The following is a 22,325-nucleotide window of genomic DNA, read 5'->3' on the forward strand; positions in this document are numbered from 1 at the left end:
TTATGAATGCCTTAAAACATAACTCTACTAATGATTCATGATGAAAATGGTTTAAAATATCCAATGGACATCCACAATATACACTCACAGATTTAATCTATGTGCATATAACTAATCGTATATCCATAACTGGATACCCATCAGCACATATAAAAGGATATGTAGTGTATATACATTAGACATCCTGTGTTATGCCATTGCTAAAATGTAATTAACCTTTATCTCACAATAAAATTTTAATAATAGAAGGATCCAAAAATTTTTCTTTGTCTTATAAATATTCAACGTTGGTGATAAATCTGAAGCCAATTTGTTATATATGGAGTATATACAATAGATATACATTGCTTGTGATCTATGTACCAATAGACAGCATGGGTATGTACGGTGCATATACTTGTAAACAAAATACATGGACTGGTGCTGTGTGGAAAATAATTTTCACATTCAACCAACAGCAATTTAAAAATAAATATCTTAAATACTCTAGCGGTAAACCTTCCAACATATTCATCCGATATGAATTTCCAATCCAAAGAAGAATTAATTTACAGTAAAATTACGAGAAACTGTACCATCTTTGTACTTCAACACATTGATGAAGTGATGAAATACCGGGTTGAATAAACTTTTTTCGACTTTATTTGAAACGCTTTGTAAGTATAACTTACTCCGGGCTGCGTAATTTAAATGTTTTTTACATAACTTGAGCTACTTTTTCGTGGTAACAGTAAGAAAATTGGACTTTCATAATGCATATGTACGGAGATTTCATTAAGTTAAAATAATCCAAAATACACTATTTTATTTTGACAGTTATAAACATTCATATCTATTTTTATCTTAATGAAAACTTGAATGGATTTACCATGGTTCACACAACATTAGCCAAAGCATAAAGGCGACTCAACAAATTCTACAATTTCTAAACACTTTTGAAATATAAGTCTGCCTAAATATAGAAATTTGCATGTCTTTAAGCTCTACGATTGCCAGCGAATTAATTGCTACATAGCGTACAAAAACATAACGCTTCGACAATTAAAAAGAGAGCATTAACTAAAAGCGTACATGCCGTATTTCCTTTAATATTTAAGGTCCAAATATATTTGAGTTGATATCTGTTGCGATCATTAAGTCGTATTATTAGCAGCAGCGAATTTACTTCAATCAATTCATAAAATAGTGGACAAATTAAAGCTATCATATTGCTCACACACAAAGGTACCTTCATTAAATGCTAGAAAAAAACAAGATTCTCACGAAAAATCAAAAAGTGAATACAAGGTTGGCTACTGACAAGTTTGGTTTGAACTACGGGGCAATTAAATGCATATCCGCGGTCGACCTGCCGGTAAAATTGAAGAAAACAAAGAATATGCTACAAAAGGTTAACAAAAATTTATCAGCTTATTTTTTCCTTCAAGGGCGATTGATAATCGTGTGCACTATGCGAATTTTAAATCTGTTTATAAATTATTTCTTTTGTTGTTGTAATCGAGCAAGTTCAACAAAACATGCTGAAGGAAAATGAAATTAAAATCAACAAGAGGTGATGGCTAACCGTCACCTAGCAGGTAATTAGATTAAGGATGAATATCCAATACTTAAACCAATAAAATGCTCATCAAAACGAATTTACTCACTTTCAGTGTCTCTCAATTTCGGGGATCGACAGCCATCACTAAACTCCTTTCACTTTAAGCGAAGGATGCGAAATGAACTCTCTCGGAAAACTTTAAATACGCTCTTTAAAGGACATCTTGCTCTTTCAAAATTGTGTCAATCATAGAGTTAAATAGAAGAAAATTACATTTAAAACTTTAAAATTAAAATACGCTTCCTAAACTCACCAGTAACTCAGATAATCAGTTTACTATGCGTTTCACTTGAGGGCGTTCCAATTCCAATAAACGTAAATGAAGATTTTCGGCAATATGGCGCATCCCTTGAAATTCGTCGTCCTGTGTTTATTTATGTAATGGGACCAACTTTTGAAGCAAGTGGTGGTCATTTAATGCCTTTCCATTGCTATTGTGCCCATTTTTAATTTTTAAATATTATCACTAATATTGTTCTCGAGCTAAAATGTTTATTTCATTATGTTTGAAGAGGGGTGTATATCGCAAACTGCCTTTTGTTTGGCCCAAATGTAAACATTTTGGTGGGTATAGAAGCCGAGGTTAATTGTATCTTAAGTTAAATTTGAATTCCAAAGGAAAGTATAGAGGTGACCACTTAGTTTCATTCTCTCACAGCTCATAGAATTCCGCAAGCTCTGTTTGGAACAACGCTATTTTTTTCCGTAAATGCTGTCACTGATTCTTTTGATAAGGTACAGGTACATATGGAGTTCAATTTTTGTCTACCTTTCCTCCACGTCGTAATTAGCTTTTAACGTTTCTTTTCACGCTTCTTGTAGCACAAGGTGATGGAGTCCATGACGAATAAGTCATTGGTCCAGAACGCAAGTTCTGCCACTGCAACGTCTGTCAATCAGCTTATGGTCCTAAGTGCTGCCATTCTAATTCGCCATCATGAAAATTATAGGTATTGGTCATCTTTAATTGTTTTCATTCTCAGCAATATCAAGGATAGCTGTTAATCGCACAGCCGGAGAAAATAGTTTCAAATGAAGTCCTTGCAATGGATGTTGTGTCATCTTTGTATACAAAACCAAACTACTTTTGCTTATATTACTGAAATCCATTCGTTTTTTCTCAAATTTTGTGGGAACCATCGCAATTCCTAAACGAATATTTAGAAGGTAATAAAGTGAGTTAAATATAGCCTCTAAGACCCTTAATCGCTTGGATATGCTGTGGAGACCATCTGGTTTATTGTTGGTTGATTTGGACTTGCTTGAATTGGCTTTTTATATTCATGGGTTATGATATTCAATATTGGCGTTTGAACCCTTTCCAATTCACGCACTCCTCACCCTAATTTTATTTTCCAAATTACCCCATCGATAGTAAGAACAGCAACGATACATTTCAAGATTCTAAAACCAATTTCATTGGCGAATTTTTTGATTAAAATGAATTAATTTTGTAAAAATCTAATATGACCATTGTTATACATGCAGGATACCAACTCAGACAGCATGCGGACATTATTGGAGTGTTCATGCTGTTCAGATCTGAACACTCCATTAACTTTTAATGGCTGAGTCATATTACAAGTAGCATGTGAATATTAATTAACCAGACGACGGTTAAATTATACACAGGAGATGATTATTGTTATGAATGCGTAAAACAACGACATAGAAAATATATATCCTTTCATATATTACATAACATTAGTTTTTAAACAAGTGTTTTTGTTGATCTTTTGTATGGCCAGGCTAACAAAAATACTGTTAGTCCTCTAATGTAAACAGCTGTGATCTTTTATAAATACTTATTTACTTTATTTCATCTCTTCCCTTCTTAACTCTTAGGGTACACATGAATACATGGGCAGAGCATTCTCTGTCAGCAACAACCCCCCTTTAAAAGAATAATGCAAACAAACATCATAATGGTCAAATACTTTGTCAACTTGTCACCCAAAAGATATCAATGTTGCAGAAATCCACCATGTAAAACCAAAGCAATTGATTTTATTACAATAAAAAAACAATTTTCCAAATGCATTGGCAATGAAATACAATATTTTGCCTCTAGAAGAATATTTTTTACCATTATTATTATTTGCCAGCATGAAGAATAGCAGTGCCACACTAGTGGTTACCAATGTTTGACCTGACCAAACTTTTTTAATGCATCTGATTCCTAATATATCCAGTTTGTTGAATGGGACAGAGTGGTGGATATTATAAAAAGTCTTGGAAAAATCATGTGAAACATCCCCAAGGTTTTATGTTTTGGTTTGAGGGGTGTCAACATATGATTGCTAGCTGGAAACAAAACAGAAGTAGTCTGGCAACTTATATGATAAACATGTTGATATGAAGATAAGTCTTTTTTTTCAAAATGAAACATTTTGTACAAAACAAATAAATAATTTGGTTGATGTTTGTGATGAAACAAGTTTTTAATGTTGTAAAAAAGAGGAAACTCCATTTTTTAACGATTCTTCTACTAAAAATATCTGAGGATTCTATGTCCAGTTATAGATAAATTATTTTTCCGATTATGTCATTAGGATCTGAAGAATGTTTATTAGCTAAATTTGAGACAATTGTTTTTAATTTATGGTCAGTGTTAGGTCAAATGAAGGGGGCACATTCTAAGGAAGATTTGTTAAAATGCCTGGTGGAGGAAATATTACCTGAGATATTAGAAAACAATTGTTGTAATCATTTACCAAGTCTGAGTAATTTTTATGTGAGTCATCGCTCCAGTGCTTCATTTCAGGAAGGGTCAAAAAGTTTGCGGACTTTTGCTTGAGACTTATTGATGATGTCCCGGACTGTACATAAGATGGAGAAAGAAACCATGATTATTATAAATTCCAAGAAATTGGAGGAGATACCTAGACAGTAACTTTTAATGGAGTCATTTAATAAATGTGCATTACATTCCAACAATTTCAGAGTAAAAAAATCATTCACCTTTACTGGGATCCCAGTTTAGGCGAATGATTTTAAACTCTGAAATTGTTGCATTGCCATGATTGTTATGTTTTTCGTATGCAATAGGAGTTTCTTGTAGTTTTCTAAAGGAATTTGTATTCCTTGTGTAGTTTTAGATTGTCAGTGTCTCTAACGATAATTGAATGTTTTTAAGAATAGTGGAAAAGTGATTAATGTGGCTAGTGTATTTACTTGTTGAACATAATCCTTTGATATTGTATGTGAATGGACAGTTACCCATTTATCATCATTCATATAAATCATCAGAAATTCAGGAAAAACAATAAAGAAAAGTAATTCAAAGCACCATGATATATTTGAAGGAGATGCATCCAAAGTAATGATATATAATTGCAAGATTTACATTTTTAAGTCATTTTTTATTATACTTTCAGCCATAGGTAAACTCTTATTAAATAAATCTAGATCATGGAAGCATTTAAATTTCCCATCCCTATTTGGCCATTAGACTGTAGACATATAATTTATCTGAGAAAATTCTTTGTTAAAGGTATACCTATTATGTGGGTTAGCTCTAGAAATTTGAAAGCATCATTTGTAGCTACTGAGGAGACATAATTGAATTATTTTAATATATTATACAACAATGAAATAGCCCTTATTCTCCTTAGGTGTAAGTTACTTTGGTCCAATGCTTTTAAACTGTTAGAAGTACCTAATTTTGATTCACATCACACTTCCTTGCACACATTTTAGTAAAATACTTTTGACACTTGTCAGGTCTAATTTTATGACAGTCGTATGAACTCATATTGGGAACTCAAATCTGTGTACTCATATTCTAGTGTTGGTGGGCCCAAAGTAAAAAAATATTCCCTTAGTACAAAAATATCTCACAAGGCCCCCATTATAACTCTATGATTTAAATCTTAAGGCTTTTTTTAATGTCCACAATAGATTATAAAAATTGAAGAATGAGGTAAATATCAGACAGGCCATACATTGATGATGTCCTTCCAAGAGGCACATTTTTACTTTGGTAATTACAAGAACAGGATCCTTGCAGTGGGAATTGTATATGAAAACACTTGCTTAGTTTTAAATGCATTTTAATATCAGAGATACAGGTTGTTCAAAATCCTCCAAAATGTTATACAATCATCAAATTAATTTGCATTAAAATATATCATAAGGTCATCTGCGTAAAGCTTGTTTTAGCCGGCTTAAGAACTTACCCTATATCATTTATAAATAAATTTAAAGAATGATTCAAATGAAATTGGCAATACTCCTCATGCACTCTTATAGCTATGGATAAACATAATTTAATTCTCAATTCCTGTTTTATTCCTAGCAAATAGCTTATGGACCAAGAAAAGACCAACCTGTTATACTGTACATTCATAACTTTACAATTAAATGAGTAATACCTATTGTGAAATGCTGATTTAAATATTTATAAATTACATTTACATGTTGCCTATCATTAAATAAAGCCAGAATATAGTTTTGTAAGACATCAAATCAGGTACTATTGATCAACCAAGTTGTAAACTGTGTGCTCATCAAACATTATATTTTAAACAGGTCTTATGCAGTCAATGCACACTTTAAAAGACCTGTGCTACAAGTAATTGAACATGAATTGGCCCATTATTCTTTTCATCAGATTCATCTCCTGACTTAAAAACTGGCACTATATGGTTAATTATACGAGTTTATTTGACTTGATTACTCTTTTCTTCAGAATGAGAAGGGAGGCAACATTAGAACAAAACACTATGTGATCATAAAAGTACTGAAAGTCTAGTCAAAAGAGTCTGCTTGATATATGTACAACCGATGATTCAAGCATGGTTTGAGATATGAATATACTTGAGTATTAGAGATTTCTTTCTTATGGGTGGATGAGTCGACTCTTACTATTGCCAAGAAAGGGAAATGATCAGATATACTTCAATTGAGTATAGTAGTTTTGACATTGTTACTAGTAAGATTAGAGACTGTGTTATCCAATAGAAATTTAGAGTTTATTGTTATTTCTGTCCATAATCCTGTAATATTAGCAATTAAATTTTATGCTATGAGTTAATACTTAAGAGTTTTATCGCATATCAATCAACAGGTTATAGTTCAAGTCCCCAGTGGCAATAATGCAGATATTTTTTATGGTGATTAGGAAGTTGCTCCAATAAAATCATATTTTGTCAATATATATCCTCGAAAATGACCCAATGGTGATCCACATAGGAGTAATACTAATGTAACCTGAACATAATTTAAAGACAGACATACAGTACAACATTTAAAAAGTGTTCTTCATTCCAGTGTCGATATGAAACTTGAACAGGTATGTTTATATAATCACTTTTCACAAAAATAATAATGCCTTCATTTTTACCTTTAGAACATACTGATATGTCTAGAGCATCGTAGCAAGGAAGTACCATTGCTGATAGTTCTTTCAAGTTGAACTTATGTTCACATTATCCGGTTGATGATCATTTAGCAGTATTTAAAGTTATGGAAGTTTGTTTCATGTACATTGGATATTTAAATGCAGTACAATGATTGAAGATTGGGGATGAAAAATGACAATTGGATTAACAAAAACCAGTGGATCACTGCTGCATCATAAATTTACCAAGTCTGTCATATTACCTTTTTTCTGGTTTTATCTGAATTAAGTTATAAAATTAAACCCTGCAAACCTTTTTGATAAAATAACACTGTGGGCATGGGTCTGGACCCTATGAGGGTAAAATCATTTAAATTAATAGAAGATTCAACAATGGCAAGCATCTCTATTATTGAACTTAAAAGTTGTTGATGGTTTATGAAATTTGCTGTGGCTGGTATTCGGTACAGTCACCTTAATTGTAATTTACTTATGCTGACTTGAGTTAATTGATTGCATTTTACATAGTGATAAGTTAACTACTGAAAAAAGCTGCATTCAATGAATAAATTGGCTTAAACGAATTTTAGGCTTTCTTTTCATTTTTGAATGATGGTCTCTTGTTTGAAACATATGAATGCATCTAAAATGCATGTATCATTCGGATAAAAAAAATTCCTTTCCATTTGCATCTTCGTAATTACCTATGTGTACAAATGTAAAAGTTGTTTCTAAAGTTTCAGTTAATGTTACCCACAGGTTAAAAAGCAAAATGATCCTGAAAGCACATTTATGGATTTTTAGCGTACTGTCTTACATTTATGAAATCAATTTTTATATACTCTTCTATTGTTGTTTGGTATAAATAAGTTCCCTTGAAACTATGTTCAGCTCACTCAGTAGCATATGATAGACAAATTTACATTTTAGATTGTCAATAGTAAAGCGTTCTTCATTCACTCTAAAAAGACTTAGTACTTTTCCCCAGATTTTTATTTTGAGGTACAATGCGTGTCACCGACTTGCAGCATCATCAGGTACAAATTTACTTAACAACAAGGGCAAGAATATATGTGCTCAGGACAGAGTGGGGAGGGGGAGGAGGGCCTGAGAGGGTTGGGGGCAATTGGGTGCTTTGATGGTTAGACCAATGATGGATTGGTTTGACCAATTCCAGGCTAGTTTTTCGGAAAGGAGTAGGGAGGGAGACTGGAACAATTGCTTGTTACAAAGTGTCAAGTTGGGGTTTTGGTAAGTACCTCCTTGTCTCCATTTGCTCGAGAGCGTCCATTTTTAATCCTTTTGGGAGTATATGTAATATTTCTGGGACAAAGTCACTGCTGTGGTCGAATACTAGTAGGTGCTTTGCCAAGAGGGAGTTGGTATTCTTATTTGGTGACATCTTGTGTGTTTCTTGGCTCGTAACTTGACATTCCTCCCTGTCTGATCAACATAAATGATGTTTTAAATATCACATTTCAGTTTATAAATACCTGATTTAAGAAGGTTATCCTGTGTGTCCTAATATCCAGTGTACCTTATAATTTAAATCTTTGGAAAAGTATAGTCTATTTAGTATGGATATTAAATATTTCCATGAAATGAAGCGTGAAACAGTAGAATATATTAATCTTCATTCTTTTGTAGGGCAGCAATAGAAGGTATTTTGCTACTTATGGACCAAACTTTGACATTCATTAACTCTGAGTCTCATCAAGAAGAATTGTGGGCTGAAATGGTTGTTGCTAGATCTAAAATTGATGAAAGCAAAAAGGCTATACTTGTAAGTATATACCAATGATATTGTTAGAAATTATCAGTGAGATTTCAATTACTTATTCTATTTATTTGAATTATTTATTATTTTTATGGGATTTGATTATCAACAGGAAATGCAGAGCTTCTTGGATTACATTGAGAAACTGGTGACTGCTGCTGTGGAAACAGCTTATCTTGCTGGTTCTGAGTTTTCAAGTACTGCACTTTGTGAAGCATTCAATACTGCACAGCAAAAGGTACCATGCATATATTGCCACTCAGCAACAGAAATTGAAATGTTCATTTCTATAATATGGTTTACGAAGGAAAACATCTATGTTGGTATTATGAAGGTATGAGTTCCTTGTAACACAACAAAAATTTATTAGTTCATGCTCAATTATCCTTTTCAGCTTCTCTCGGAACAAAGCAAAACTAAGGAATTGGAAGCAGAATACCATAGGCAGCATCAAGACTTCATGAGAAATATGGGAAAGAAGGGCAAGGTGCCCAATAGTGAAGATCCCTCATAGTTTCAATCATTGTTCTGATAAATTTCTCAATGTGATGACAAAAGTGGAGAACTCAGTGTGAACTCTGCCCTGCCATGTGAATTTAAAGGGTGATCATTTGGAAGTTATCAATATGGGATCCATTTTTCACCATGACCTTGGTTTATTGAACATTTTTATTGGGCTGTTAGGGGACTGGAAGCAGATACCTATTTGTCCATTTTATGCTCAAGTTGATGTGGGTGCAGTCTGTAGAAATAAATTCCTTCTAAGGTGTGAAGCATCGTTCTTTGAGGACCCACAGCTCTTGTGTTCATCATCATGCACTAAAGGCAGCGATTGTAGTAATAACCACGCCAATATATTGCTACTTCCTTCAGGTTAATATATGTCAAGGCCATCTCATGCTCCATGTTCATGAAGGAAGCAGCTCTGGGACATCCTCTTTGTTTAATTCCTTCAACTTTACTCTAAAATATGTTTTCAAGATATTAATTATGCCTCTGAAAATGTCCAATCAGGTTTGCCTTTCTTCATAATGAGGGTTAAAAGAAACATTACACTTCTACAATAAAGATTTCATATTTCACGACTAATTTTTGAGGTGGCCAATGAAGCATTATACCTCTCCCGTTCCCCCTCCGATAATTCTTAAAAGACTCCAATTTCTTTCCGCATCAACCCAACCCCACCAAGGCAGTGATGGTCATCGACCTTCCCTTAATAAAGGTCAAACCATTGTAGACAAACACCCCCCCTAATCAAATGTAGAACACAATCTGTTTTTGTTCCACCGCTATTTCTAAGAACGGTGGGGTGTTACATTGTGTTCTTCATTTAATGATCATTTAATTAACATAAACTTTCACAAACTTGAGCCAGAAACCTTCCAATACATAGCACACCCCCTCCCCTAGCCCACTAATAGGTTGCTGCACCTAAACTCAACTTACCCCCTCTCCCTTACTCCCCTCTTGGAGCCATAGTATATAAGTTGAAAAAATGTTGATGTATGTAACCTGATGATGATGTGCAGCATCAAATCAAAACCATGGTCATGAAATATGAAATCTTTATTGAGGAAGTGTAAAAGTTTCTTTTTTATCCTCACCATGAAGGAATTCCACAAAGTTAAACCTGAAACCGTTATGTTTGCCCTTCTTTGTTCTATTGCTCTTAACAGAAATCTATTTTCTTATGTGAAAATATGAGAATGACAATCGTATGAGAGGAACTATAAACATTTGACTGTACTTTACACCCCACCATACCTCACACCATCTGGCTCTGTGTTGTAGGATTGATCCGCAGAAAAATCTCAAGATAATGCCTACCTTTTGCTACCTATGTAAATAGGCTCATTGAATATTTTTAGGTATTAGACCTTTTTTTTTTAAGCTTACCTCTAATTTTAAATAGCACACATTTCAAATTTCCCCAGGAACATTTTTCTCAACAACTATTACACCTCAAAAACCTTGTCAATGGAGCAAGATTATGATGATCTGCGTAATGACCTACCAAAATGCCCCAGAAAGTATGTGAAAAGAGCATTAAATGGTCAGGCGGATTGCCAACCGAAAGTTCGAGAAATGGCTGAAGCTGTAGGGACGTCACCTGAATGGGCATATCACATTTTAACAGTGAAATTGGGTATGAGAAAATTATCTGCCAGATGGGTGCAGCTACTTTGATACAGGATCACCAATGCATCAGAATGGAAATTTCTGAACAATGTTTGACCCGATTTAAGAGCAACCAACAAGAATTTCCGCACCAGTTTGTCGCTGTAGATGAAACTTGAGTCCACTACTGTACCCCAGAGACAAAACAGCAGTCAAAGTAGGGGAAACATGTTGATTCACCACCACCAAATAAAGCGAAGGCAATACACTTGGCTGGAAAGGTGATGGCTTCAGCTTTCTGGGATGCGAAAGAGATTCTGCTGATAGATTATCTTCCCACTGTTCAAACAATTACTGGACAATACTATGCTAACCTGGTGGACCAACTACAGCAAAAGATACGCAAAAAAATACCAGGTTTGGCAAGGAAGAAAGTCATCTTTCAACACAATGCATGCCCATGCACAAGTGTGGTTGCCATGGCAAAAATGCATGAACTAAGATACGAATGTTTGCCATACCTACCTTATTTGCCTGATAGGCTCCATCAGATTTCCATCTCTTCCCTAAGCTTAAATTTTCCTTGGTGGATGGAGATTCTCATCAAACGAAGAACTAACAGCTGAAGTAGACTGGTATTTTGCAGGCCTGAATGAATCTAATTTTCAAGATTGGAACATTACTGGACCAATTGGATTAGTGTACGAGGAGACTTCATTGCAAAATTTAAAAGTTTCACTTGGGTAAGTCGTTTATTTCTATTCCATTCCAAGAACTTTTCAAATTACCCCTGTACATTGTACTGTACTCCATTTGTTTGTTCTCAAATTACCTGTACTTGAGCAATACCTAAATAAGTCATGGGTACATGAATTTACACCAATCTTGGTGAGATTCATTCCATGAACTGTTGGCTAACATTTTCAAATAACTGAAACCAGTGTTCATTAAGACAATTTCATAGCGATTATCATGAAAATAATCAAGAGTTTATTGTTGTGCAAGCATGGTATATGATGAATATCACATATATGAAAAAGTTTCACATTGGCTTTGATTAGAACAACTCTCAGAAGACTTGTTGGTGCATAAAATTAACTTTCATTTAGTCAGAATATTTTATTTTTAGTTGGCCCAACCTAAAGTTGAGAAACCATCCTCTCAGGAGATTGCAGTGAACTCTTACTTGCTATGGATAACATTTTGCTAGAGCTATAATGTATAGCTTTGCTGCTGAAAGATTTAACTTTTTATTTTGTGACAGTACTGAGAGCTGATGACACCAAATAGCATAATTTTTTCAACATAAATATGTGTGTGTACGTATGTATACATAGCGAATGCATAGTTTTCATAATTATCCATGAAAATGGGTTATAAATATGATTTAGAAGAAGGACTTGTGTTCTCATAACTCATGGAGCTATGATAATCACTCAATGTAGTGTCACCCATGCCAGAATGGTCAGAGGGTAGGAGTCAGACGAAAGACTTCATCCAGCATCAGTTCCTAAGTTATATGGATACAAAGGCAAGTGACCCTAATAGGGTGGTCGTGTAAAATGATGGTGTCATGATGAAAAACACTATATATTTAGGGAAGCAATGGGAAACCACTTGAATTGTACTTAAGATGGACACATTTACAAGAATATGTCTACAGAATTTGGCCCACCAGAGTATAATCCCTGGCAACAGTAGAGACAAGGCTTCTGTGGCCATTTTCTCATGAAATCCTTGCACAGCAATATAGGTAGCTGCAGCACAGAAGAGAACCAAACCAGTTAGAATGGGAAATTTAAATGTTAGGACAATTTTGAGAGAAGGGAAATCAGAAAATATAGAGTGAGAGATAGATGAAATATAGATACAGGGGTCATTTTCACATTTTAGAGCTATGCGAAGTGGGATGGAAGAATAGTAGGGATTTCTGAAACAATAGTTACTGAGTAACATACAGAAAGGAGAAGAAAGCCAGTGATGAGTGGTAATTATAAAAGATGGGTAGGAAGAACCATAGAAAACTGAGTAGGTGAGTGATAGAATGTTATGAGTTTAAATAAAAGCCGAGCAAACGAAATTAGTCATCATTCATTCAATCCTACAAATGTATGTGCTTACAAGCGATCATCATGAGGAGGAAGAAATACAGGCTATATGCCCTAGAGGAAATAATCACATAATTTTCAAGAGTTTTTACAACAAGTCTGGCGCAAAAATTTCTACTCTGTACTACTATTATGCTTAGTGTGAATGAGTTACTGACTGATGACTTTTAACAAGTATATTTTGAGTAGTCATAATCATTTATTATGCATTTAGCATAACTAATCATTCATTGCACATAGTATATTTTCATCTACCTAATTGACAAAACTTATGGATGCTTTTGTCCCCACCACAATATAAGATAATTATTAATGTAAAATAAAAATAATTTGTTGCACTCAAGTCGCCTAAAATAAGTAAGTGCACTCGAAATGTAGTTGATATCCAGGTAAGATACACTTTGAAGCTACAATAACCCCAAAGAGCAGCAAGCATTTTGTCAATACACACTTCAGAATTAGAAGCAAAATATCTTGCCTGTGTCTTTACAGTTTCTTTGGAAAGAAAGGAAATTGGTGCCACAGGATGCCATTCTTTGTTTATCAAGCCTTATATAAGAAATAACTTTTTTAAGGTCATAACAGAAAGAAGTATTTCGTAACCAGTTCTATCTGTGGCAAACCTGAACTGTCAGAACCTGACTTGAAAGCACTTCTAAAATATAAAACCACCTCCAGTTAAATCAGGTCCACTTCCTTTGAAATGTAATTTTTAATCCTTAGAGCACTTTGCGGACTTTTTATTCTGCATCAGTTTGTAATAATTAAGCATTGTGGCACTGAAAATTAGAAACCAAAACAGCTCTTATGTGGAAATTTTCTTAAAATTTTCTTGCATTACCAAATATCCCTTGCAGTTTTTGATTAATTATGTGCCTAAACAGAACAATCTATAAAGGACCATCTGAACTCATTAACTTTTCAACAGGGTCTATCCCAAAAATAAGTAAAATAATTTTTGCTGCCGATGCAAATGGCTGGAGTTGTGTGATGAGTCATTACAGTGTGTGGATCATTGCTTGACTGGACCACTACTCGAGGATGACGTCACAAATTCAAGATGCCACATTCCATGGAGCAAAGATACATGATATAATTTTATTTTAAGCTCAGAAGATTGGCTTTGAAGACATGCACTTTTAGAAATGTCTCAAGGAATGGTCTACCCCTGGCACAAGATGCTCTAGTTGAGTAGAGAGGAGGTTGATAGCAAGGATGTCCATTAATGACAGTGTGATGAGAATGTGCAAAAAGTGAGTGACATCCTTCACTTGATTCAATCAATACCAGTGTCAGAATGTAAGCTGAAGAGTTAGCTATTCTGAAAACTACAGTTCACCACATTCTCACTGAAGATTTAGCCATGAGAAAGGTGTGTGCCAAGATGGTCCCAAGGGTACTGTCAGAAGATCAGAAGGTTACTGGAGTTAAAACCTCATGTGATCTTTTTGATGCTACCTCAGCTGCCCAACAGTGCCAATTTGGCACCAACAGGCCTCTTTTTGTTCCCAGAAAGCACAACTGGCAGAGATGCTGGCATCATTTAGTTGATGCACAAGGATGCTCTATTTTACATATGTTTGGGAAAGACACTGTATAAAAGTACTTAAGTGCCCATAGGAGAACCTAATCATTTTTATTTAATGACTACTAACTGTCAAACTTGAACTTGCATTGACACACTGAACAAATGTATTCCTCCTTTCTTCTCATGAGTCGCATCTAATAAATAAGGAAAATGAAAGCAATTAATTACTCCACAATAAACAGTGGGCAGCACATAACATTGTTTTATTTGGAATAACAAAATTATTTAAAATATTCATTTAGACAATTTTAAAATAGATGCTAAGAATTTCACTAAGCTCAAACCTTAGAAAATATATTTCTATAGCCTTCCTAATTTCTGTAATAAATATTTAATTCACATTAAAAATGACAAAAAATGTTGCTCCCCATATGGCAGTCTCAAAAGAAGCAACAGCTAAAGAAGATCATATAATATTATTGAAAATTCTTTCAGATTTAACATAACAGTATACATCTTAAATTCTCATTGTTTAATTTAATGCTGCTCTTTCACTAAAAAAATTGTTAATGAAGTAGGCTAAGCTGGGTGATTCTGTGGCTGCTCCTTGCAGTCATCAAATTCATCCTCAAACATGCGCCTGAGGAGATCTTCCACATTTTTTGGACCTGTAGAATGTGAGAGAGAGAAAATTTCCTATTAGAAGATAGGGTTACAATATTTTTGGCAGCTAGTAAACAGTATGTTTGTAGAAAAGTATGTATGTGTGAGTGTTTATGTAGGTATTACTCACTTCACAGCAATGTTAATAAGTCTGACAGGAGAGTTGATGTGATTACTTTTGGTAAAAATGTGCTTTGATGTAATAAAAATGAGAATATAGACCCTTTAATTATACAGCACACATCTTCAGGCCAGAATAAGTCAACACTAAGACATTTTCAGAATGGCCAAGGTGAATTTTTTTCTGTTGAAGTTATCTCCAGGAAGTTAACTACTACAGTAAAAGATCACTGTCAGGAGACAACATCGAAAATAAATCCTGTATTCCTTCCAAATGGAGCCATATGGATAATAATAATTTTAAAAGAACCCATTTCACTGCATGCACACAACTATATCCTGTTAGAGCAAAAAAAATTGGAAGTTACAATGTAACATTGCGACTTTGTTTTGGGGTAGGAACTTTGTACACAATGTGTGGCATGCACCATTAATAATGTTGCTAGAATGGTTGGATCTTCCCATTTTAACGAGCACGTAATATTATGACAATACTTTCTGCTGAGAATGGCCTTATGATACATGTTACCTGCCGGCTGTGCAATGGGAAGTAGATTCCTCCCCTCAAATGCCTCCACCTTGGCATCCTTGAAAGGAATTTACTTTACGGTTATCCCCTATAGCCTCATCTATGGGCCAGATATATAGATGAAAAATACCTTTTCTGGCTACATGGCATGGATTCCCTTGAAATATTAATTTCCTCTCTCAATGCTTTGTCTTCTGTTTCCTTCACCGCCATCGACACTACCTCATAATCACTTTCCTCAACATCAGCATTTCTCACGAATCAAAAATTCCACACCTTTGTCCACATATAAACTCATCAATAAACAATAATAGTTCCACTGCACCAGCTGACATCAATCACACACTAAATGCTCTCTTCCATACTCACTCTTCACTCATGGCTACTGAATTTGTCACAATCCAAACTTCCTCAACAATTTACATAATTCTCTCCTTCACTACAGATTTCCTGAGTCTCTTCTCAATAAAAAAAAATCTGCAACTTTCACGTGACTAAACCTTCCAAAGATGTCCACCAACACACCCTCTCCATTTGCACAACAAACGTTCCAGGAATTCAATCCCTCTAACATGTCCTCAAAAACCTCTTCCCCATCCTGACTAACCGCAAAAAAATGCCAACATATTACTTAAATGTATTTACATCACTCTGAAATGACCCTCCAATTTATTTAATATGCAAAAATCCACTCAGGCCTTGTCTAAATCATCCACAAATCCACTCTATTACCTTGAAATGGACCCAAATGTAAAAGATGCCCCATTTTCATCACTTCTTGCCTCCCTTCTCAACTAACCAATTCTCTCCCATCCCATGATACTTACTCATGCCCATTCCATAATAAATTTGGGGATCAAGATGGCGCGGTGGCTAATGTACTGCCTTCCCACCGAGAGGGCCCAGGTTCGAATACTGGAGATGGCAGATATTTTTCAGTGGTATCCTGATCCCTACTTGACATGCTTTGTGGAGAGCACTTTGAGTGAGTTTTCCATCTGTTGGCTGGGATGTTAATGGGACGGGTTTCTCTCCTCCCTTCATCTATTCCTATCCATCCGTAATGGCGCAAATGACCTTGGCTGTCTGTTACCTCCCCTAAAAACTACTAATTTTAACCATAATATAGTCTGTCGACTAAACTGCAAACTTTATCCCTCATTTTATGTTGGGCAATGCACCACACCCCCCAACATTTGCATTAAAAATCACTGTAGCTCATGCAAACCTTCCACATTAGTTTCACTACCGGTTCCTAAACATGCCTCCCTTCACAGTGTTTTTTAATGGCTGTTTGGAAGTGTAAATTACTGCCTCCCTTCCCCCTCATACCCTAAAGTTCAAATCCCTCAAGGTAGCAGGCATTTGGCTCTTGGGAGTTTGCTTGGATTCCAGGCTGAAGCTTACCCACTAAGTGGGCACAGCCTTCTCCTCCCTGTTGAACCCTATCCCTGTCGTTCACCCCCAAAAACCTCCCTCTCCCCTCTTCTCCACACGCACTCCCCTCTTGCCCATCACTAGAGCCCTCCAGTCAATTTCCTTCCATTACAAAAACAAAATTACCAGTTTCTTTTTATGCATGCCATCATCACACTTGTGACTAATGTGTACAGCGAACATACATGGCAGGTCATTGGCCATAAAAAGAAATAGCAGTGGCCCTACACAACCTATTGAAACACCATTAGGCACATTGAATTTACATATTTAAACATATTTGTGTTTTAAATATTTTTGATCATATATATTTTAGTATTTCATACATAATAATTATAAACATAAACTTTCAAGTTGGCACTAATGCATGAAGTGACAACAGGTGCTACTGTAGAGGTGGCATAGAAAGGGGAATTCCAGATACAAATATTCATTCAATGTCTTAGATACTGGTTTTTTTAAGCATGGTCCAAAAATTAAATATGATGTCATGATACATACATCAAATGGACATAGCTTGGTTGAAAACTGGTGGCCCCATGCGCAGAAATGAGTTTTGGGCCTGGAGCTTACCCCTTCCAAGAAGAGGGTACACAAAGTTTCATTCTCTCTCAAGACCTCACTGTGACCACGTGCGCTCATTGCCAACCTCGCTGATTTTTCAACCTTTGTCTTTAGTTTTACGTTTTAGTTAGCTAGTTTTGTTTTTAGATTTTTCTCCTTAAGGGCTATATAGGTTTTTAGATAGTTTATCTCCAGTGTATTCTTAGTATAATATTCATAGGTTATTTCTATTTTTTAGTAAGCAACATTTAATATTCTTTAGTTTTAATTATTAGTTAATGTTATAAGGATAGTTCAATTCCTAGATAGAGTATTTTTGTAAGTTGGGCATAAATGTCATATAGATTCATTTATTTAAGATATTAGTATTCAGCTAAAGATTATTTAATATACCTTAATAGCAGATTTAGTTTACATTTTGTTGGTAGTTTAGGGTAGTTTACCTTGGAAAACATCAATTCAAAAGAAGTTAATGGGAAGCTGTTGCACAGTCAGCTGCAGGAGATTATCTATACTTTTACAAAGGAAGCAATTGAGGGAATCACTGTTCCCCTTAGGGGTGTGCCCAAGCATGTATGTGTACGGGAGCAGAAGAGTGGAGAAACGTATGCGCGAAAGTGGAAGAAGTGGAAAGAACATTTATTGAAAATGAAGTTCCTACGGACAATTTCAATAATGATATTATCATTAGTGAAGAAACTGATGAAAGCGACAGTGACTACAGATATTTTTTAATTGACATATGTAAACACATTTAAAACTAAATAAAAGTAAAACATGATTTCAAATTATAAATTTCCTACAGTTTTTAAAATATTGAGAGAATAGTGTTAATGTAGTGTGGAAAATTCTTCCATTGCAAAAATCTGTTGGCTGAGAGTAATACTGAAGCATGCTCTTGGTGATGTCTTCAAAGCTGTTCACAAATCCTTCCGCTACCATTAGCTGCACTGTTAAGTGGCTGCCCGTGGTCTTTCTCCTTCCCCTCTCAAGCCAATTTCCCCCCCCCCCCCATCCATGCCTCCTCCTGCACAGGTTGGGGCCACCAGCTTTCAACTGGACTATTACTAATCCAGGGTTTATGAACTCTGCCTGCAGATATGAACATTCACAATGGCACTTTTAAAAACGAATTGGAATGAATTTACATTGAATCTGCATCTTTTTGGACATTACGTTGCAGTCCAATCCAAAATGAGACTTTCTAATCATCTTAATGTGTTGGTCGTATCTGTCACCCACCAGAGCTCAAATGGAACCTTAGATCAGTGTCACCACTTAGATCTGGGTAATTGCCAACAGAGTAGTGGGTGGATGGGCCCAGCTGCCTGTCATCATGGTCGGCATCCATTGTATCTTCATCAACATCCTCCACTAAAGGGGCTCTATCAATAACGGCATTCAATTTTTGTCTTGGCTTGCTGCAAATTGATTTCAATATGTTGAAAATAAAAGTATTAATACCTCTAGCACTCATGTTACCATATTTTAACAAAGATTTATAATCAGAAGTTTCACATTGAAAATGCACATAGAACACTATTATTGTACTTGAATGAGTCTCCCCATCCATATTTAATTGCACGCCAAGATATCAGGAGAAAAAGAATATGGGAGGATGACCAATTCATACCCAATGATCATGATATCACATTAACAGTGCCTGAACCAAAAATCTCCTGCATAGGCTTGTGCTAGAAGATTGCATTAGAAGGTTTCAGACTTCAGCGCTTTCAAATCCCTTTAAAAAATTGGAAAAAGGTTGATTTTGAAATCAAGTGGTTGTAGATTTTGAATTATATGTAGCTCAAGTGCTTCAGAAAGTTTAGTGGTTTTTTATTACCAAAAATCAAGCTTGTCAATCAAAAGGAATTTAATGAACAACAATCCCCAGAAGCAAACATGACAAGGAGACAGCCTAGTAGAAGTTTGCCTGTACCTTGTCTACCTTGAATTAGCTCCTCTTACCATCTACCCTCCTCCCCCCCTTCACTGTACAGTGCTGCTACATCAACTTCTGTAACACATGTGGAAGTTACAAACTTAGTTTTAAGTCATCAGCTATTCTTGTAAAGATATTTAAAAATTCATTGGAAATTTAGAGATCATTACCTTAATACTCATAATGAGAGGTAATTATAATTTATCATTCCAATATGCTAAAATTTATTTAGCTAACATTCTAATAAACATTTATTGAACTTACTTTATATATATATATATATATATATATATATTATTATTATTGTTTGTTAATTTACTTCAGAATCTCAGGTGGTAGCCAGTCCATCCCAAACACTGCCTTGTGAACACAAATTGTTAAAAATTGTACCAATTGTTAAACCTTTTCTCCACTTTTAAAATATAATTACTACATTGCAAGGTCCGACGTCATTTAGGTAGAGTCCTTCATGCTGGAAAATATTCATGTTAAGATTTTCTCATCAGAGGTGGTTAATTTTGCAATTAAAAATAAATCTCAAACATTTTTGTCGGCACATTAAACACGAAGGAAAAAATTATCCAAGTACATATGGGATTAGCATAAGGGAATAAAATATATGTGATATTATAAAATACAATATGTTTATTGGTCCCGTTGCATTACAAGAGTGCACTAATAGTGAGTCATATTATGTACCTGCCAAGTTAACACATATATTCATAATACATTTATCTACTACAAAAGCTACTTACCTTCCCAGCCCCAATCCCAGCTCGTTGATTTTTGTTTCCAGGATATTTTCCTGCCATCTTTTGGAGAAATTAAACTCTAAAATAAAGGCTTCAAGTACAAATGCTGTGAATATGCTGAGGAGAAAGAAATGCCAGCATGTCAGGTTACATTACATAAATAAAAATTAGATGCCTTTCAAATACTAAGTAGACAGCTAATAGCACAATTACACATTACTCACTTCAATACAATGATGACACAAATAATGTGATAGAGCATGAAATAGAGGTTGGCCCAGGAGTTGGACACCTTGGCATACCCAGATGCAATAAGTAATTGAAGTTAAGGAAAGAACAAGGCTAACAGGATGATATAAAAGGGTACAATTTGTAGTATTTTGACAATCCACTCATCACTCAGTTTATTACTCATATTTCACTTTAATGTAAGATCAGGGTTATTGCTTCAATAGCCACACACATGCACACAAAATGCTCACTCCACTTTTGAGGATGCCAGTGGTGGATCTAAGGAGGGAGGAGGAGGGGAGGCCCAGAGGCCTTCCCTCTCCTTTGATCCCCAACAAGATGCCCTCCAAAATGTAATATTTCGTTTATTATTTTCAAGAAATATTTTAAATTACTGAGCACCCACAAACTGAATATATTTTAAGTAAAAAAACAGTTAAATTTAAATTTTTGCCACTTTATCCTCTACTCTATTGTCCGCACAGCTTATATTCTCCCAGGGAAGGGTAAACTTATGAAAGGCATCAGCCCCATTTCTCATTCTAGGTGTTACATGGTGAAAAAGGTGTGCATAGTACATTGGTTTATATGATACAATTAAGGGATGTAATTCCTGGAACCAAGTCCCTTAAGTGTAAAAAAGGTACAGAATGAATTTATTTTAAGTGACGATGAAAATATCAACGCATGAAGAAGAGAAACACTGGAACAGCTTAGAAGCTAGTGATTTATCACTTTAGAGCAAATGTGTTGATGCTTAAGGAAGCCTCTCCAAATTAATCAAAACAAGCTACAAAAGTGGAAAATTATTGGAGAATAAGATAAGAGAGAGAGGACTGCAACACCAAAGAAAACAAGGGTTGAGAGATGAGAAAGAGGAAATGATTTGGAGTCTTGAGCCATGTGCTTCCTTAATACTATGGGAACAATGAGCCAATAAATTTAAGTGAGCCTGTCAGAAAATCACTGCCCATTCAATCATTGCTCTGAGATTGAATAAGAAATGAGGGAGGTCATGCTCTGCCTAAGAGCACTGGTAGCAGTATGTGCAAATGAACCATTGTATATGGCATGTTTGGCCATGGATAATGTCTTGGATAACAAGGAGTGGAATATGATGAGCAATATGGTAGAAAAGTTGGATTACAAGGATAGTGGCAGTCAAATATACAAGAACCAAGTCACCATATAGAGACAAGAGGTGAAAGGAAAAAATAAGCTAAATTAACAAAAGGAATTGGACACAGAAACTCACTGGCACCTCGTAGCATACATGGAATGGGCATCATAAGAATGGTGATTAATGGATAAGTAATTAATATGCCATCAGTTTAAGAGATAGTTGAAGCCAAGACTTTGTCTAATTCATTTTATGATGATAGGAGGGTAACACCATACACATATATTTGTTATTTAACTACTATTGGTTTTCTGTAGCATCTTGAGCCCTGAAGAAAAATTAGTTAAGTAATAAATATTTTTCATTGCAATGCAAAGTAATATTTCATCGCTTTCCTATCATCATAATATGATTTTTACAGATGATATCACAGTAATAATAAATAATCCAGAAGAACAGCAAGTGTCTATCAACATAATTGATAAAGTAGTTTAG

The 22,325-nt window shown here is 35.0% G+C and overlaps 3 protein-coding genes across 8 annotated transcripts in view; 1 reads left to right on the top strand and 2 right to left on the bottom strand.

Moving 5' to 3' along the window:
- LOC139688310 (YLP motif-containing protein 1-like) overlaps nucleotides 1-1,844 on the bottom strand; it is a 70,049-nt gene extending 68,205 nt beyond the window's left edge. For all 5 annotated transcript variants that reach the window (XR_011700737.1, XM_071585805.1, XM_071585804.1 and 2 more), the window contains exon 1: nucleotides 1,647-1,844. The gene's annotated coding sequence lies outside the window, so the exon portion shown is untranslated. The remainder of the gene's footprint in view (nucleotides 1-1,646) is intronic.
- Nucleotides 1,845-1,933: 89 nt separating this feature from the next.
- LOC139688311 (uncharacterized) lies at nucleotides 1,934-9,487 on the top strand. Of its 2 annotated transcripts, none has more exons than XM_071585808.1 (6): nucleotides 1,934-2,152; nucleotides 2,259-2,335; nucleotides 2,423-2,550; nucleotides 8,589-8,724; nucleotides 8,831-8,956; nucleotides 9,113-9,487. In XM_071585808.1, the coding sequence occupies exons 1-6, from the start codon at nucleotides 2,089-2,091 to the stop codon at nucleotides 9,230-9,232; spliced, it is 651 nt and encodes a 216-aa protein (XP_071441909.1). In that variant the 5' UTR covers nucleotides 1,934-2,088; the 3' UTR covers nucleotides 9,233-9,487. The 2 variants fall into 2 exon arrangements, with proteins under 2 accessions (XP_071441909.1, XP_071441908.1); XM_071585807.1 differs by having other exon boundaries at nucleotides 1,935-2,164.
- Nucleotides 9,488-15,001: 5,514 nt separating this feature from the next.
- Nucleotides 15,002-20,763, bottom strand: LOC139688436 (uncharacterized). Its single transcript, XM_071586009.1, has 4 exons — nucleotides 20,704-20,763; nucleotides 20,483-20,596; nucleotides 19,028-19,206; nucleotides 15,002-15,140 (listed from the first exon to the last, which is right to left on the bottom strand). Exons 1-4 carry the CDS (start codon nucleotides 20,739-20,741, stop codon nucleotides 15,052-15,054), a joined length of 420 nt encoding a protein of 139 aa, XP_071442110.1. The 5' UTR covers nucleotides 20,742-20,763; the 3' UTR covers nucleotides 15,002-15,051.
- Between the last annotated feature and the right edge of the window lie 1,562 nt (nucleotides 20,764-22,325).

Source organism: Hetaerina americana, unplaced genomic scaffold (assembly GCF_022747635.1).
Source record: "Hetaerina americana unplaced genomic scaffold, ioHetAmer1.1.p SCAF_2, whole genome shotgun sequence".
NCBI lineage: Eukaryota > Metazoa > Arthropoda > Insecta > Odonata > Calopterygidae > Hetaerina > Hetaerina americana.

Excerpts from the sequence above, each read along its gene's own strand:
- LOC139688311 (XM_071585807.1), top strand. The coding sequence starts at position 2,089 with ATGTTTATTTCATTATGTTTGAAGAGGGGTGTATATCGCAAACTGCCT. Across the intron at positions 2,551-8,588 it reads CGCCATCATGAAAATTATAG|GGCAGCAATAGAAGGTATTT; the intron begins GTATTGGTCATC and ends ATTCTTTTGTAG. Across the intron at positions 8,957-9,112 it reads TCAATACTGCACAGCAAAAG|CTTCTCTCGGAACAAAGCAA; the intron begins GTACCATGCATA and ends TATCCTTTTCAG.
- LOC139688436 (XM_071586009.1), bottom strand. The coding sequence starts at position 20,741 with ATGCTCTATCACATTATTTGTGTCATCATTGTATTGAA. Across the intron at positions 20,597-20,703 it reads TGTGTCATCATTGTATTGAA|CATATTCACAGCATTTGTAC; the intron begins GTGAGTAATGTG and ends CTTTCTCCTCAG. Across the intron at positions 19,207-20,482 it reads CTGGGATTGGGGCTGGGAAG|CAAGCCAAGACAAAAATTGA; the intron begins GTAAGTAGCTTT and ends ATCAATTTGCAG.